At 38.1% G+C, this 15022-nt stretch overlaps 1 protein-coding gene across 1 annotated transcript in view; it reads right to left on the bottom strand.

Moving 5' to 3' along the window:
* LOC139708487 (agrin-like) overlaps positions 1 to 15022 on the bottom strand; it is a 60427-nt gene that overhangs the window by 35247 nt on the left and 10158 nt on the right. The window contains exons 8-16 of the mRNA XM_071620435.1: positions 14601 to 14816; positions 12388 to 12660; positions 11720 to 11862; positions 8218 to 8335; positions 7407 to 7568; positions 6542 to 6685; positions 5616 to 5867; positions 4887 to 5153; positions 904 to 1053 (exon numbers count right to left, since the gene is read on the bottom strand). Coding sequence (XP_071476536.1) covers positions 904 to 1053; positions 4887 to 5153; positions 5616 to 5867; positions 6542 to 6685; positions 7407 to 7568; positions 8218 to 8335; positions 11720 to 11862; positions 12388 to 12660; positions 14601 to 14816 — 1725 coding nt within the window. The remainder of the gene's footprint in view (positions 1 to 903; positions 1054 to 4886; positions 5154 to 5615; positions 5868 to 6541; positions 6686 to 7406; positions 7569 to 8217; positions 8336 to 11719; positions 11863 to 12387; positions 12661 to 14600; positions 14817 to 15022) is intronic.

Genomic DNA, 15022 nt, shown 5'->3' with positions numbered 1-15022 from the left:
TGAAAAAAGGCCTAGTTCTGGCGAAAAATTGTTTTGTTATTGTTAATACTGTTTCTTTAAATCAATGATACTTCCGTCAAATTGTTGTCGTGGCAATTGATTGACAAAGTTTCCATCGTCAACCTAAGTACACACCAATCATTCAGTGTTTGGAGTGCATGCCATTATAAAAATCATAGGCAGCATACATACTTACTACGGTGGGATTTGAACCCATGACCTCGATCCTGATTACTAGACAGGCATCCTATCCACTAGACTACTGAACTTGGGTCTCACAGCCAGTGATAATTCAGATCCCTGATGCACAGCTCGACACTAACTTAATTCAGTCTGGTGGACTGTTCCGTCAACTAAAATCTCAATTTTGGTGGCTCAAAAAAGATATGTACAGTGTGTAGCAGCCTGAAATAAAAGCTAGAGTAACAATCCGTCATGAATCTTCTAGTTGCCTGCTCAGGCCACCAAAAGATGAAATTGGTGGCCCAATATTAACTTTTAGTGGCCCCGGGCCACTGGGCTACCACTAATATCAAGCCCTAGCCCCGGGCCACTGGGCTACCACTAATATCAAGCCCTAGCTGGCAGTGAGTATTGCATAATTTATCTATTCATATCTACATTGTATATAATGCTTAAAATGAAGTACAGTATTGTAAAAGTGGATATTTTCGCATGAGTAATTTTTTTTGCCCTCGGCCGGGTAAGATGGATTTCGCGCATTTTTAATTCTGCGGAATCAGGGGATTATCTACTGGAACACTTGTTATGCAAAAATATTCATGCGCTTTTATAATCGCGCTATCTGGTTGCGAAAAATGTGCAAAAATTTCAACTTTTACAGTATTGTGTATACACTAAGGATTAATATTAGTACAACTGTATAGCCATATTTTGACTCACTCTCTCGGCAAACCGGTCCTCCCTTGCCCAGCGGACAGAGACAGGTGAATCCCGGGGCGACCTCGTCGTTCTGACACGTACCACCATGCATGCACGGGGAGCTGTCGCAGCCCATCACCACCATCACGGTTGGTGTGGGCATCACCGAATCTGACATAGAATGGGGGGGGGGGGCACATGGATGATGACATTGGCATATTTCAGACACAGAAAGACATCTTTACGAAGGTATTACATATTACACTTTGAATCACTGAATATACATTGTATTACAGAATTCCATGCTTCTCGCAATTCAACTTTCGATATGGGCAGTTACTACAGCAGCAGGTTGCAACAATCAATCAGCCAATCAGCTATCAGCTGCGCAACAGTTCCGTTACCATAGTAACTGTAATTTCCGTCTCAAAGAGTAGCTGCAAACCACTTAAAAGAAAAACATGGTACATTGTAGTTCTTAATCAACAGAGTTTTCAACTGAAATAGCATCGCAAAATGAACAGTTCCTGTCAAATAAATGCATACATAATAAATTACAGATTTTGAAAGAAGTTCACACAAGGTTCAAAATGGCCCAATTTAACAAAACATAAATTCTGATTAACTCAGAGCTAAAATTCCACCTGAATATTCCCCAACCCTAACACAATTAACTGCGTCCATACATGTACATGTATCATGATGTAAAACCTAAACAAAAAAAAAACCTTGACTTAATACATTTGACATCAAATAAAAATTAGCCTGACACAAAGAAAAGAAGGAAAAAATGTGCAATCAAAAGTTGTCCACGGCCAGCCAGCAAATAAATATGCCTGCAAGTTTATGCATGGAAGGATGAATATGCTTTGCAGGAGGGAAATAAATTATTTTGCTGTGATGCAATTTTGAACAGTAGTTTTAATAGCACTTTTTGTATGATTTTATATGTCACTTTTGAAGAAAAACATGACATATTAGTGATTCTATAATTCTTTCCTCACTCAAATCAATCCCAGGGCAGCTGTGAAAGAGGAAAGTATATATATATATTATATATATATATTATATATATATATATATATATATATATATATATATATATATATATATATATATATACTTTATTTTACTGTGATGCAATGAGTTTCTGTAGTTTCTTAAATTTGGGGGGATGATGGTATTAGCCACTTTTGAATGGAAACCGACATGAGTCTATTAGTGATTCCAAGTTTCTTTTCTCACTCAAATAAAACCCAGGGTTGTCAGTATTCCAACATGCAAAATAAGTAGATTCCATCACAATAGGCTTGAATAATTTCCGGAGATGTTTATATTATCCTACTGGGATGTGAAGACATATTTAAGTCTTCAGGAAGTCTCTTGCAGATTCAGGGAGCCACAGCAACACTACATGTACTTTCCTTCATAAAAATGGAAAAATTGTGATAATTTTGAAAGCCATGCAGCATGAACGCATCTTTTGATGTCTTAAAATAAAAAGTGAAAAAAACAAAACACTGAACAAAATGGACTGAATTAATGTCAATACGCATTGCACTTACACAACACTCCATCATATATGTGGGAAATTAAAATGAGTAACCAAAAAATGCCTCATCAATATCAATTTTGTGCACTGGTAAGTATGAAATTGTAGTACATATTAAAGGTAAGGCAAACTGCAACATTTGTGTTTCATTATTGGGCTCCGTGAAATGGACCGAATTAGTTGACTCTCATGACAAAAAAACAGTGAAATGATATGAGCCTGTGTTGTGCAGATAAATGTAAAAAAAATAAACAAAAACAAAAAGAAACATATCTGTTGTGATCAGTTCATTATGGCACGCCAAATTAATAATAAGAATGATAATGATAACTGAAATAACTTGAATGATAAGTTATTAAAAGAAAAGAATTCTCTTAAATTAGATGCCAATCTTCAAACCATTGCATTTCATGCAAGAATACACAACAAGCATGTCACATACTCACTCTGGAAGGCACTTTGAAAACCAAACTTACTTTGAGCGTTTCTATGAAATTTCAAAATGCTAAAAAGATGAGCGCATGAATAATTAATGCATCTTTTGTAGTTATGCCTGTCAGCAAACCATCTGCTGCTATATTTGCCAGCAATGCATCAGAAGTAATTGAGTAAACTATTAAGAGTGAATGCAGCCATGTTGAATAAGGTTTCATTCTTTTTCGGCTCAAGTGGTTCATTTCTGTGAGCTTACTGTTAAAAGTTGTGTTAGCGATTGGGAGATTATGCCTGGTGTTAGGCAGAACTGTTCCATCCATTTTCTTTTCTTCTTTTTTTCAAACATGATACCTCATGCAACGAGATCTCACACCACAATCGTAGCACATCAAAGGTCGTAGGATATTTCATTCTTGCTTGCAAAATGAATAATCAAGAGAAGACAATAAAGGGAATTGAATATTGAAGCTCATTTAAACCTAGCATCATGATATCCTTTACAGCGAGTCAGCTTTACCAGGTGTTCTAAACTTTACACATAGTGAAGATTGCAAATAGATTTTAAGTTCCATCAATGGGAATTTGCTTTGTAGAATCCCTATAAAAGACAGCATTCACACCATTCAAGCTCAATTCTTGAAAGATGATAAGAATTCCTTTCTACCTGAAAAAAAGGCTGATGCCCTCACAAAAAAAAAGAAAAAAAAGCTGAAGACACACTTGCACGAAATTGAAAAATGCATAGGAAAATGCTGCAAGAAAAAAAAAATGCCACCAAAATGCAACATCAAAAATGCATGCAGTTGAAAATCTGCATATTGTAAGTAAAGAAACAGATTTCTAAAAACCTGAAGATGTCACTCCTCAGCTGCAAAATCTATCTGCAGAACACAAATCCAAATCTATTTTGAAACATAAAATGTTAGCAAGATGTCTACATCTGCAATCACTTTAGAGGAATTTACCTGATTTGCCTGATAAAATCAGTTACCTGATTGCAGAAAGAAAATATGTAATTTTCCACCATGGTACAATAAAAATGGATGATACACCACATATTCCCAAAATTTGGTAAAACTGGTGCCAGCTGAAACAGCACTTAGCCATCCTCCTACGTGTCATGATTACATGGGTGAGCCATAACGGCATAGAATGAGCATTTATTGTGCATGGAAGACTTTCACTTGTAAATACATTCTTTTAAAAAATATGACACAAACATTACACTCAAATCATTTGAGACCTCATCCATTTCAAGCTTAATCACTCAATGACAGTCTCCTGCATTCAGTTATCTCTGCCGTTTACTGAAAAATACCATATATCTTATCTTACTGTATGTTTCTGTATATGTAGTCATTACCATGATGTTCGTTGGCAATTGTGGATAAAAGTGTATATTCGTTCATAATTGAATCTGTCCACTATTGCAACAGACTGCTCTCTGCATTTGCTTATGTGTATCTATTTGTGTAATGTTACATTATCGTTTTGAATCACGGCACTTGTTCTCCTTTGTCTTTGTGCTTTTCAAATTTGTGTTCAATTTGTATTTGATTGAATGCAGAAATAAATGAAATAAAATAAAATGTTATCATATTTTACTTTAGATATATTATTATTTATTATTATTATTATTTTCAGATTTAACCAATCAATAAATTTCTACATTTTGTAATGTAAATATTGGAAAATTAATATATTAATAAATGAAAAACAGTCTCATGTATAATCACAAGTCTACTTTCCACATTTACTACTGAAAGGAGAATGGAATGATTAATATTGCAAAAAAAAGTTTTGCTTCCCATAATTGTTTCCAAATAGAGTTGATATTCCATATTTCATTGTCTATAATAATAAAAATTTAAGACCTTCACATACAATCTAAAGATGAAATGATAAAGATGAAACAAAATGACATTGCATAATGCAAAACTGCAACATAAGTAAAATGCAAAATATGAAGTGCAATAATAATGGAAAAATAAAAATGTGGTATTAAGGTCATGCACACCTGTTGTTAAAGCAGCAGAAACAAAGGGTGTGACTGAGACAGTGGTAGGGGCTTTAGATGAAGGCACCACTGCAGCTGTGGTTAGGGCTGCGGTTACATGGGCAGCAGTGGTTACGCCGGAGCTCTGGTCCCCGGCCAAGGTACCTGCTTCGGCGCCGGGGCAACCGGCCAAGTCGGGCCCCTGGGCGATGGTGATGCCGTCGGAGCAGCATCCGTGTTGGGTGAGCTCACAGCCTGATGCGGGGGTGGGCGGGAGGGGAATGACAGCTGAAAAGGCAAAGAAGGAATATGAGGAGAATTTCGGGGTTGAGAACAGAATGATAATTGTGACCCTAGCATAACAAAACCCACAAAAACTCAGCAAAATAATGATTACTACCGGTAGTTCATGTAAGACTCTGATAGAAGAGATTCATGGCATTGAAATGAAAAGTCTGCATGAAAAGCAGATGAATGCCATTTTAAAAGTTAAGTTTGTCATCAAATAGACAAAATCTAAATCTTTTCAATGATAATGAACTTGTTACATAACACGAAATATTTTTCTATGTATCATTAAAATCATCACATATATTCCTTGTTATTCAGCAGCTTTTTATCTCACATAGCTTTCAAAAGAAAAGACAATTTCACATATCCCAAATGCTACTTTGATGCAATAAAGCTTTCATGTAATCCCCCCCCCAAAAAAAAAATTTTGTCATTGATCGTTGCAAGGACAAAACTCACTCTCGCATCTGCCGTCGTTCTGCACGCGGATGTCCTTTCCCTCGCGGCACGCGTAGACCTCCAGCTGACAGCGGCTGGCGTACGTCACACTGTCGTCGCCGCACACCTGGCTTGGCTCCGTGGGGCAGGACGAGGTCTCCGGACACACACAGGTGGCGTTCCCGCCTTCCACCGTCGCCTCCTGGCAGCGGGCGTAGTGCTGGCAAGTCACGTTCGTGCAGGTGAGGCCGCTGACCCGTACTTGCTCTTCCTCTGTGCAGTGGCAAATCACAATCAAAATCAAAATCATTTGTTACAAGAACCTGAAGGTCCATAGTGTGTCAACCACAAGCAATACACCATTTAATTCTTTTGCACAAAACCCTGAAATTACTGCCTGCAAGACACTTTTGCAAACTTTGTGAGGAGCCATGATTTGCAAAAGTATAATGCTCATGAAGGTGTTGGTCTACATGATGAATGAATGCCAGTGTCAATTCACAAGTGTTTCACGCTGAGAAAAGGCTGTCGGCTCAAATTTGTAGAAAGTTTCATGCTGTGAATGTAAGGCAAACATATAATGTGTTGATTCAGTGTTTCCAGAAATATCAAAACACATCATTTAAGTCTGAGGAAATTCAAACGATCCATTCAAAAGTTATGAATCTTTAGAGTTTTAGTTGACTCCATGTCCATCATATCTTTATAAGAAATTAGGCAACAATGGTTCCTGCTGTAACAACAGGGATATGAAGAGAATGTTGTCACTAAATGTTCAACCATTTATTACCTCTTTGGCCCTTAAATATTGACAACACTTAGACTAGACCCTCTCAATTTCTGTTGCTTTTTTTTCCCAATTGCATATACTTGCAGGTTATACCCTGAATCCAAATGGACATATTGATACCCTACGTGGTCCATCTAATCCTGACCAACACACTCACCAGTCATACATCCAGTGGGTGTCATCACCATGCCTTCACGACAAGTGTTGCACTTCAGCCCGGACACGCCCTTCTTGCACGTGCAGGCTCCAAATGTCTGGTCGCAGTCGTCCCTCCGTGAACCGTACGGTGAGCAACTGCAGGCTGTATTGTTTAAGAGGGGGAAAATGATTAATTATGTCACCATTATGGCATAAATAAAAATTAGTCTAAAGAAAGAAGGGGCAAAGTGTAGATATCTTTGTAAGTTTGTCATGTCCACAAATTGAGGTCATATCTCTTCTTTCCCAGTCGCAGAAGGTCTGAAAATTTGTCCATGCTAGCTTTTAATTGCAGCAAGCTTGAAGCATATATTACCCATATGTATTCTTTGAGATGATTGTTCACTTTCAGAAACTCCTGTCACATAGAACTCTGTGCAACAGCTGTAACTTGCTTCACCCATGGTAACCATGGAAGTAGCAAGACAACTATCAATCAACTGTAAGCATTTCAGCCACTGCTATGATGGCTACAATACAAGCCGTTCTTTTTTCTTTTTAATTGCTGCATAATTCTCATAAAGGATACCATACTTTCTTCGTCTTTTTTTGTTTGATGTGTTTTTGCTAATTTAGAAGACTCTCGATGCAACTTAGATTGAAAACAGATGTAAGTGTATATGAGCTTTTTCATTGAAAAACTGTGAAACGTAAAAGAGAATTTCATATCACGAAAAAGGACGTCGATGCAAATTCGTGAAAATTTTTATGCCGTGAACACTTCTGGTTTTACAGTAGACCCCACCCCCTCCCTCCCAAGCACACACACATTCATAAGCTCTGCATACACAAGCTCCAAGATGGGAAAGAGAGTTTGTACTCACGCTTGCAACCTGGATCATTGCTCGACAGCCCCAGGAAGTGGTAGAAGCCCGGCTCACACCTGTCACACTTCTTACCCCCCACGCCCGGTTTGCAGGGGCACTGCTGGGAGACGGGCTCACAGAAGAGGGAGTAAGAGCCCAGGGGGTGGCAGTCACATACACCTTGGGTGTGAAAGAAGATAGAAGCATGGATAAGTCTCGGTGACAACAGAGCATTCATAATTTCGTGTTATGTCATGCAGCTTTGCATATATAACCTCTCTCAACTTTTAATATACTCTGATCTGTGCAACAGTTTCACTCCATACTTTTTATAATCAAAAGTTATTAGGAGCCTATAGACACAAATTGTGAAGTGCCAAGAGAAATGTCTCTTTTCAATAATAACTTAAAACAAGATTTTTATCTTTTCCATTAAGCTGTTCCAATGATATACATGTACTGACTAGGTCACAACTTTTATAAATGGGGACTCAAGGCTGCTACATCACTTGGAAAAATAAAGATTCTCACTACATAATTTGTGTATAAAACATTTGGAGATGTGTGGTGCAATGGTATCTAATTTGCATATAAAATGATCATTACATATATCATAATTTACTGAGAACCTGTGAAATTCAAATTTTCATATTTCTGGAAGTCAAAGCTTTATACATGTCCTGCCCAATATATGAATGAAACTATGAGTATTCTGTTCATCTGACTTTACACTTGAACTTTGAACCTGGAGATGAGTCCTTGCCTTCTTTTTTTTTAATTCGAACTACATGAATACTCGACTCAATCCACTCGCAGTGCCTCCACTTACTTGGGCATCCCTCGTTGTTCTCGCCGAGAGCTTCAGTCTGGTTGTCAGGGCAACAGCCGTACGTGGACTTGGCACAGCTCGCCTGTGAGGTTTGATCTGTGGACAAACAGCAGGATGACTGAAACAGGAACTCAAAGGCATGCTGGGATAGCGGCCAAATAAAGCCAGCCTCAGAAAAAGAGAGGGAGGGTTTTTGATTCAGAGCGCAAAGCAATGATTTTGAGGATATGGAAATCTATAAGCTTTGGGGAAACTATAGTATCTCCTGCCTACTACTTGTACACTGTACTTACATGGAAACTGAACTACTCATAAATGAAGTGCAAGTTGTAGAAATAATACATTTGTTGGGTTAGATATCTAAATTAGTTTGAAAATAAAGACTGTAAAAAGACAAAGTGGACAGCTCAAGTGGCTAGTATTGTATATTCATCTAAACGCTGGTGGATCTTCCATGGTTTACATTTTGATGTATTGTGTGCACTTTCGTACTGTAAATGTCTGCAAAACAAATGAATACATCAGAAAGTGACATAGTTTGGTGAATCAACAGAAAGAGAAAGAAATAAAGTACAGCTTTCAACTTTATTTTAACAATTGAGTTATGGAATATTTTTACAATGATTCTGCCAGATGCAGTTTATATAAGTACATGGAGATGTGTATTGCAAAAACTACCGCTAAAAGACAGCTACAAATTAGTTTGTCAAATCAGTCATATTGCAAATGTCTAATCTTCATATTAAGACTGACTGAACTTGAATACCTCTAACAAGAGTAAAGAATTATAATCTTGTCACATTTTACTGGATTGAAAGTAATATGAATTGCTGATACTACAATATCCATTTGTGGTCCTGTTCGGCAGTTTGTTTCTTATTATCTTCTTCATCATTCAGGATTGGGTGAAAATGTGGGGAAGGGGGGTAATAATTTTGATGCAAGCTATACACAAACCTTCGGCAACTACAGACGACAAAGCGGACCCGAGTCCATTGGAGGCATAATGTGACGGAATCCACGTATGAGGGACAGCAGAAGAGTGTGGAGAAGAGGGGAGTGGTACGGGAGAGGGGAACAGAGAAGATAATGAGAGCCCCATGGAGGTGTACACACCGACCAGATGTAGAGGGGTGGATGCCCAAGGAGAGGACCATTGTAACCATGGAAACGGGATGCGAGGGAAGAGGAGGGAAGAATGCACATATTATAGAGAAGTGTAAAGCGTGATTAACAGACACAGGCAGGGAATAGGAGCAGATTGATAGGTTTAAGGACAAAGGACCAAGACATATATAGCAAAGGTCATCGAGTGACGATGGAATATGTAAGGAAGAAAAACAGGTTGGGAGGATTAAAAGTGTGAGGTTTAAAAATTGAGATGGTGTTTATCATTACATGGTGGTCATTGGTATTTACGAGGAAAGAGAGTGGGCCATGATGAACAAATTTGAAGCAGAAGAGAGGAGGTTCAGAGAAATGTGTGTGAAAAAAAAATGCATAATCAAGGAAGGTGGGCACATCATTGACAAGAAATATGAGTAAGTTGATGATGGAATGACAGAGAGTTCAATATAGCAAAAAAAAAAATGGCAAATTGATACATGAGGAAATAGCATAGAAAAGAATAACCAGAAGTAGGAATATTCTCAAAATTTTGGAAAGAAATATTGGTAAAATGTAATTGATGAAATCATTGCGAGAGGGATGTATGTAAATTAAGATTTAGAAGAAGGAAGAGAATTTTACGTTCCTCACATGAAAATCACAGAACAACAATGAGATAAATGAGATGAATAAATGACAGGGTAAAAATATATACGCGGAAATCATTTCAGCATTGGTTGGGAAGGAGAATAATGAGTAAACAGGGGATGTCGTAGACAATGATGCATGGTTGAGAATGACAAAAAAAAAAAAGACAGCAAGATATTCAACATAACATGATGAGTTTGGTAGGTTGTTTGTTTGTTTGGTTGTTGGTTTTTTTTTTTGGGGGGGGGAAGGAAGGGGAGAAACATTATTGAGTGGTATAGAAATGCATGTGAGGGGGGGAAAATGGGATTGGGGTGAGAAAGAATAGGGTAAAATGAGAGAGAACATCGAAATGGTTCGATTAGTCACTTGCATGAGCTAGTACTGAACAATAAGTTCTGTCTAGAATTATATACGCCTCGTCACAAGACAGCACTGGTTAAATACACTTTATTTTTCTAACATTCACAAATGTTGAGTGTCTATGAATATTCTACAGTGTATCACGGGCATGCTATGTTGTTATGAATAATCAATGACAGTGAAGTAGTAAGATCTGTATTATGTCTATAATCATATGCACTTTCCAGTCGAGCGGTAGAAGTGTAAAGAATAAAGAAGATTATTGACACATATGAAAGGTACTGGTATACAACACAATTCATTAGCAACTAGAGGCACTGTGTGAGATACTCAAAGAAATACATGTGTTAATCTTAATATCTAAAAATGTGAAAAGCACCTTGCAATGTTAACATATGATTAATTCAGAAGTGTGAAAACACTGAACTTTCGCACAATGTGCTCTTCACTGTGCACTTTATATACGTATATAACAGACTCTACCATATAACAGGCTACCAAGACATATACACTAGAAGCGCAGTGAACTGATGAATGATCTAGTTGACTTCTGTGGCTTGTAGCATTTGTGATTATCATCATCTCATAAACCCATTGACAACATAACCCTTGTGGACATTGTGCAGAGTCTACAAATATGTCAAAATATTGGGGAGAAATCGGTTAAATGGGTCTCCACTCCTGTGTTTTGGTCAGGTAGTGAAGAATTCATGCATACCGGACTCCTTTTTGTTCAATATGACTTATTCAATGTCCTTTTTTTCTTTTTCTAGGGGGTAGGGGTAAAAGCCATTCAACAGATGTTATGACCTTATGAAAGAAAAAGACTTTTGTTTGTTGTTGTTTTTTCCATACTTGAGTAATTTATATGTACTCTTTCATAACTACTTGCTGCAGTTGACTAAATCAACACACACGCCAGTTCGGGATGTTACCTATGGCTATAAGTTTTCCTGGCACTTTTCAATACAAGAAGATTTTTAGGAAGACTTATTTGTCTGCAACCATTACTGCTTCGAATATTGTGACATAACACTGCACTTCTGACTATTTACAACAGCACAATTCAATTCTCTTATTCTCTAGGGGGTAAAAGTATGAGCAAAAATTGATCTGCCTGAAATGTACGTAGGTACGTTGCTAAAACCGCATCATACAAACATCATTGCACAAGTGTATTACATATCTGGACACACCATATTTTCCAAACAATGTAGGTTATACAAATATCAAAAAAGTGGAGACTGTCTCCCAAATCAAGGCATCACTAATTTGTGCATGTGTACAAGACAGTCCTAGGCAACCCCGAACAACCCTGGAAACAAAAGCACCAGATACTGATTATTTTATTTTCATTGAATGGGTTCTCACCGGCACAGCAGACAGAGAAGACTCCCCTGGGGTGGATGTGGCAGTAGCTCCCAGAAGGGCAGTCCTCGCCCCCATTGCTCTCCTGACAGGTGTAAGGATCCATAGAGCCCTCCTGGGTCAGGGGCGTGTCACCATCACATGGCTCCATCTCTACATCTGATGATGTCAAAAAATAAAAGTTAGTTTAAAGGGATGCTATGGTATTGGTTGAAGTGAGGATTCAGCTTATAAATGTTTGCAAAATACTTAGAAACCACTTTATGAAATGAGACAGAGCATACAATTCTAAGATGAATTAAAGTTCACTTAATGAAAATCGGTTATGTAATGGCTGAGATATCAAAAAACAAAGTAACACAAAGCAATTCTAATAAAAGGTGGGTCCTTTCTTTCATTAGGATTGTTTTGTTTTCTTTATATCTCATGAGAAACATTATTATCAAGCCCTTTATAAATGTCTATCACTCTTATTATTATTCACACTATGCACATGCATTTCTGTTCACATGCAGTCATTTTCTTCAATTCAGATCAAATTTAGAGCTTATATTGATGAGGTATCCCATTTTCCAAAAGATATTACTCATCATAATTCCCTAGATCTATGGAAGGCTCAAGCATTATTGATAGCATTATGAAGAAGAGCATTCTCAAAATCCACCGATCAATGCATATTCTCACCTTCACACGTCCCGACCTGGTCCATCACTATGGCGACCTGCTGCTCGCACGCAGCCTCCCTCATCTGGCAGTCATTGCCGTAGGTCACTCCGTCCGAACCGCACACCGGCAGCCTCACCGCCGGGCAGTTGAACTTGCAAACGCACTCGTAGGTGTCCACAGATAGAGGGCGGCAGACTCCCCCAAAGCTGCAGGAGGTTTCGTCGCAGAGGTCCGAGATGTCCACGGGAATTTCCCCACTGCCCGAGATCTCTGATCCGCTGCCAGAAAATTCTGCATCAGATTTCGGGCAAACTTTCATTAGCTCATAAAACCCTAACATTTCTTGCAAATATTCATACAAAACAGGAAAGAAGATCACACTATTCTATATATATCATTCTCTCAAAATGTTGCCAAAACCTTTGCAGATGAGGAAATGAGGAAGACTTTATTCAAAGTGACAACTTTTTTTTGTCAATGTGACATTATTAAAATTGTTTTCAATCTATTGACATCTAAATGTCCTAAAGAGAGCTATGAAAAAATTCTGGAAGTAACATTTTCTAGATATAAACTCACTTTACAGAACATTAGATATGAACATAGCGTCGGGTGCCCGTGCATTGGCCGCTAACGCAATACAAATTGTATTGCGTTAGCGGCCAATGCACGGGCACCCGACGATAGTAAAAGGCAAAATACTGCACACACGATGGAAGCAGAATATGGCTTATGAAAAAACATTTTATTTTGAACAGCGAAAATGATTGATGAAACATTGCTTTGGAAATCCAGGGCTGCCTTCACATTCAATTCACTAGAGACAAGTTGACCATGATCAGTTGAAAGGGAAATTTGGCGGAGCCTTTGAGAATTGAATAGAAAACAGACTTTATGAATATATTCACATCAATTTCCGGTACAGCATTGTTGGGGCAACAAAACCTCATATCTTAAAAGATGTCAAATGTTCAAGAGAGCAACAAAAAAAAATTACAAATTAAAAAATTACAATAACAACAATGGAAAACAAAGCCAGCCAAAGCACTATTGCAAATGGAATCACCTTCCACTTAATTCAATATCTGACTACAAATTACCTCAGCCAAGGTTGGTTTGTCTCTTCACAAAATAATTCAAAAAGTTGTGAATAGATTTGAATGAAACTTGCATGAAAAGTTGGTAATGACAAAAAGAGCAGATAATTGAATTTTAGGAGTGATCCAGAATATTTTCATAGATTTTTTGAAGGATTTTTAAACTCTTTGTGCAGATAGGGTCAATGAGCTTAAGAGGTCAACCTACGCGTACTTGAGGTTTGCATATGTGACAGTGCACCTCAAAACAAACAAAAAGTCGCCAGACATGAATTTTTAGTTAAGACCATATTCTGAAAGAGCAGACTTTAAGCTTTAAAATGATGTATAACTCAAATCAAATGGACTCTCCTAACCTATCTAAATATTGGAAAGAAAGCACAAACTCAGGAAAAGTGTGAACTGAGAAAAGAGGCTCTAAAGTACAGTGTCTATTCAAGCGCTTAATCTTTACCAAACCGCGCTGGCTGTGCGATGAATGGGACAAAAACAGGAAGTAAACCACCAGAGTAACAACAATGAAGGGATTATCAGATTAAACTGAAATTGAGCATGCCTTATTAACAAATTCTGTCCATAATTAATGCCAAATTTCAAAGCAGTAGCGCTATCCTTTCAAAAGTTATTAGAGTTGAGAGTGAAGAGTGTGGACAAGGTTTTTCAAAAATGAAATAAGGACTCTAAAAGACACACCTAATCACACTATTCTCCCAAAAATGTTCGAGATAAACTGCTAAAAAAAAAACACTTTCCCGCTCTTTTTATGACCCCAAATTTTAGCATTATGTAAAAGAAGACTTGCTCTTTCAGAAAATATGAAAAAGTCAAGTTCGGCTAAGTTGACCCATTTCACTTATTTTCAGTCCTCACGCAAAATCAGTGTGTGCGACTTTATGTTCGTTTTGAGGTGCACTGTCACATATGCGCTCTAAGTGTGTGCTTTTCTCGTGGGAGGCGCTGCACAGCTGCAAACTGATGACGTAAACAAAGGCTTCTATAATGGGAAATTGGACGATATGTGTGTATGATGGGTGGGAATAAGCTGTTTTTCAAAATAGTGATTTAAAAAATTTTTTTTTGACATACAAAGTTTTGTCACCCCAGCAATGATGTTTAATAGATCCAGGGACTCACCATCACAGGGACCATAGTAGTCGATGGTGAGGTTTGACTCCTGGCGGCAGGCAACGGCCTTCAAGTGGCACACGCTCTCGTAGGTCCTGCTGTCCGACCCACAGACCTTGTCCTCATCCACCCGGCCAGGAGGGCAGGCGTCCTGGCACACACACATGCCCTGGTTGCAGATCTGGTTGTACCTCTCCACGTCACACTCGACTCCGACGCACTCGTCTGTCGAGAAGATTGTCAATGAAATGGAAGAATCAACTCATTTTTTGAGAGGCACTGTCCTGTTTGTTACCCCACTGGCTACCATATTCTGATCTCTCTGTGGACTTTGAACTGAGTTTGCCACATTCCCATTTGAAGCAACAGATCTAAAAACACATACTAAATGCTGTTAGTTGTTGTTGTTCATTTCAATGATAGGCAATATG

This window comes from Diadema antillarum, unplaced genomic scaffold (assembly GCF_040938485.1).
Source record: "Diadema antillarum isolate AM-2024a unplaced genomic scaffold, OU_Dant_1.0 seq00001343_RagTag, whole genome shotgun sequence".
Classification (NCBI taxonomy): Eukaryota; Metazoa; Echinodermata; class Echinoidea; order Diadematoida; family Diadematidae; genus Diadema; species Diadema antillarum.
The sequence above is the reverse complement of the archived record's forward strand: the minus strand, read 5'-3'. Positions and strand labels throughout refer to the sequence as shown.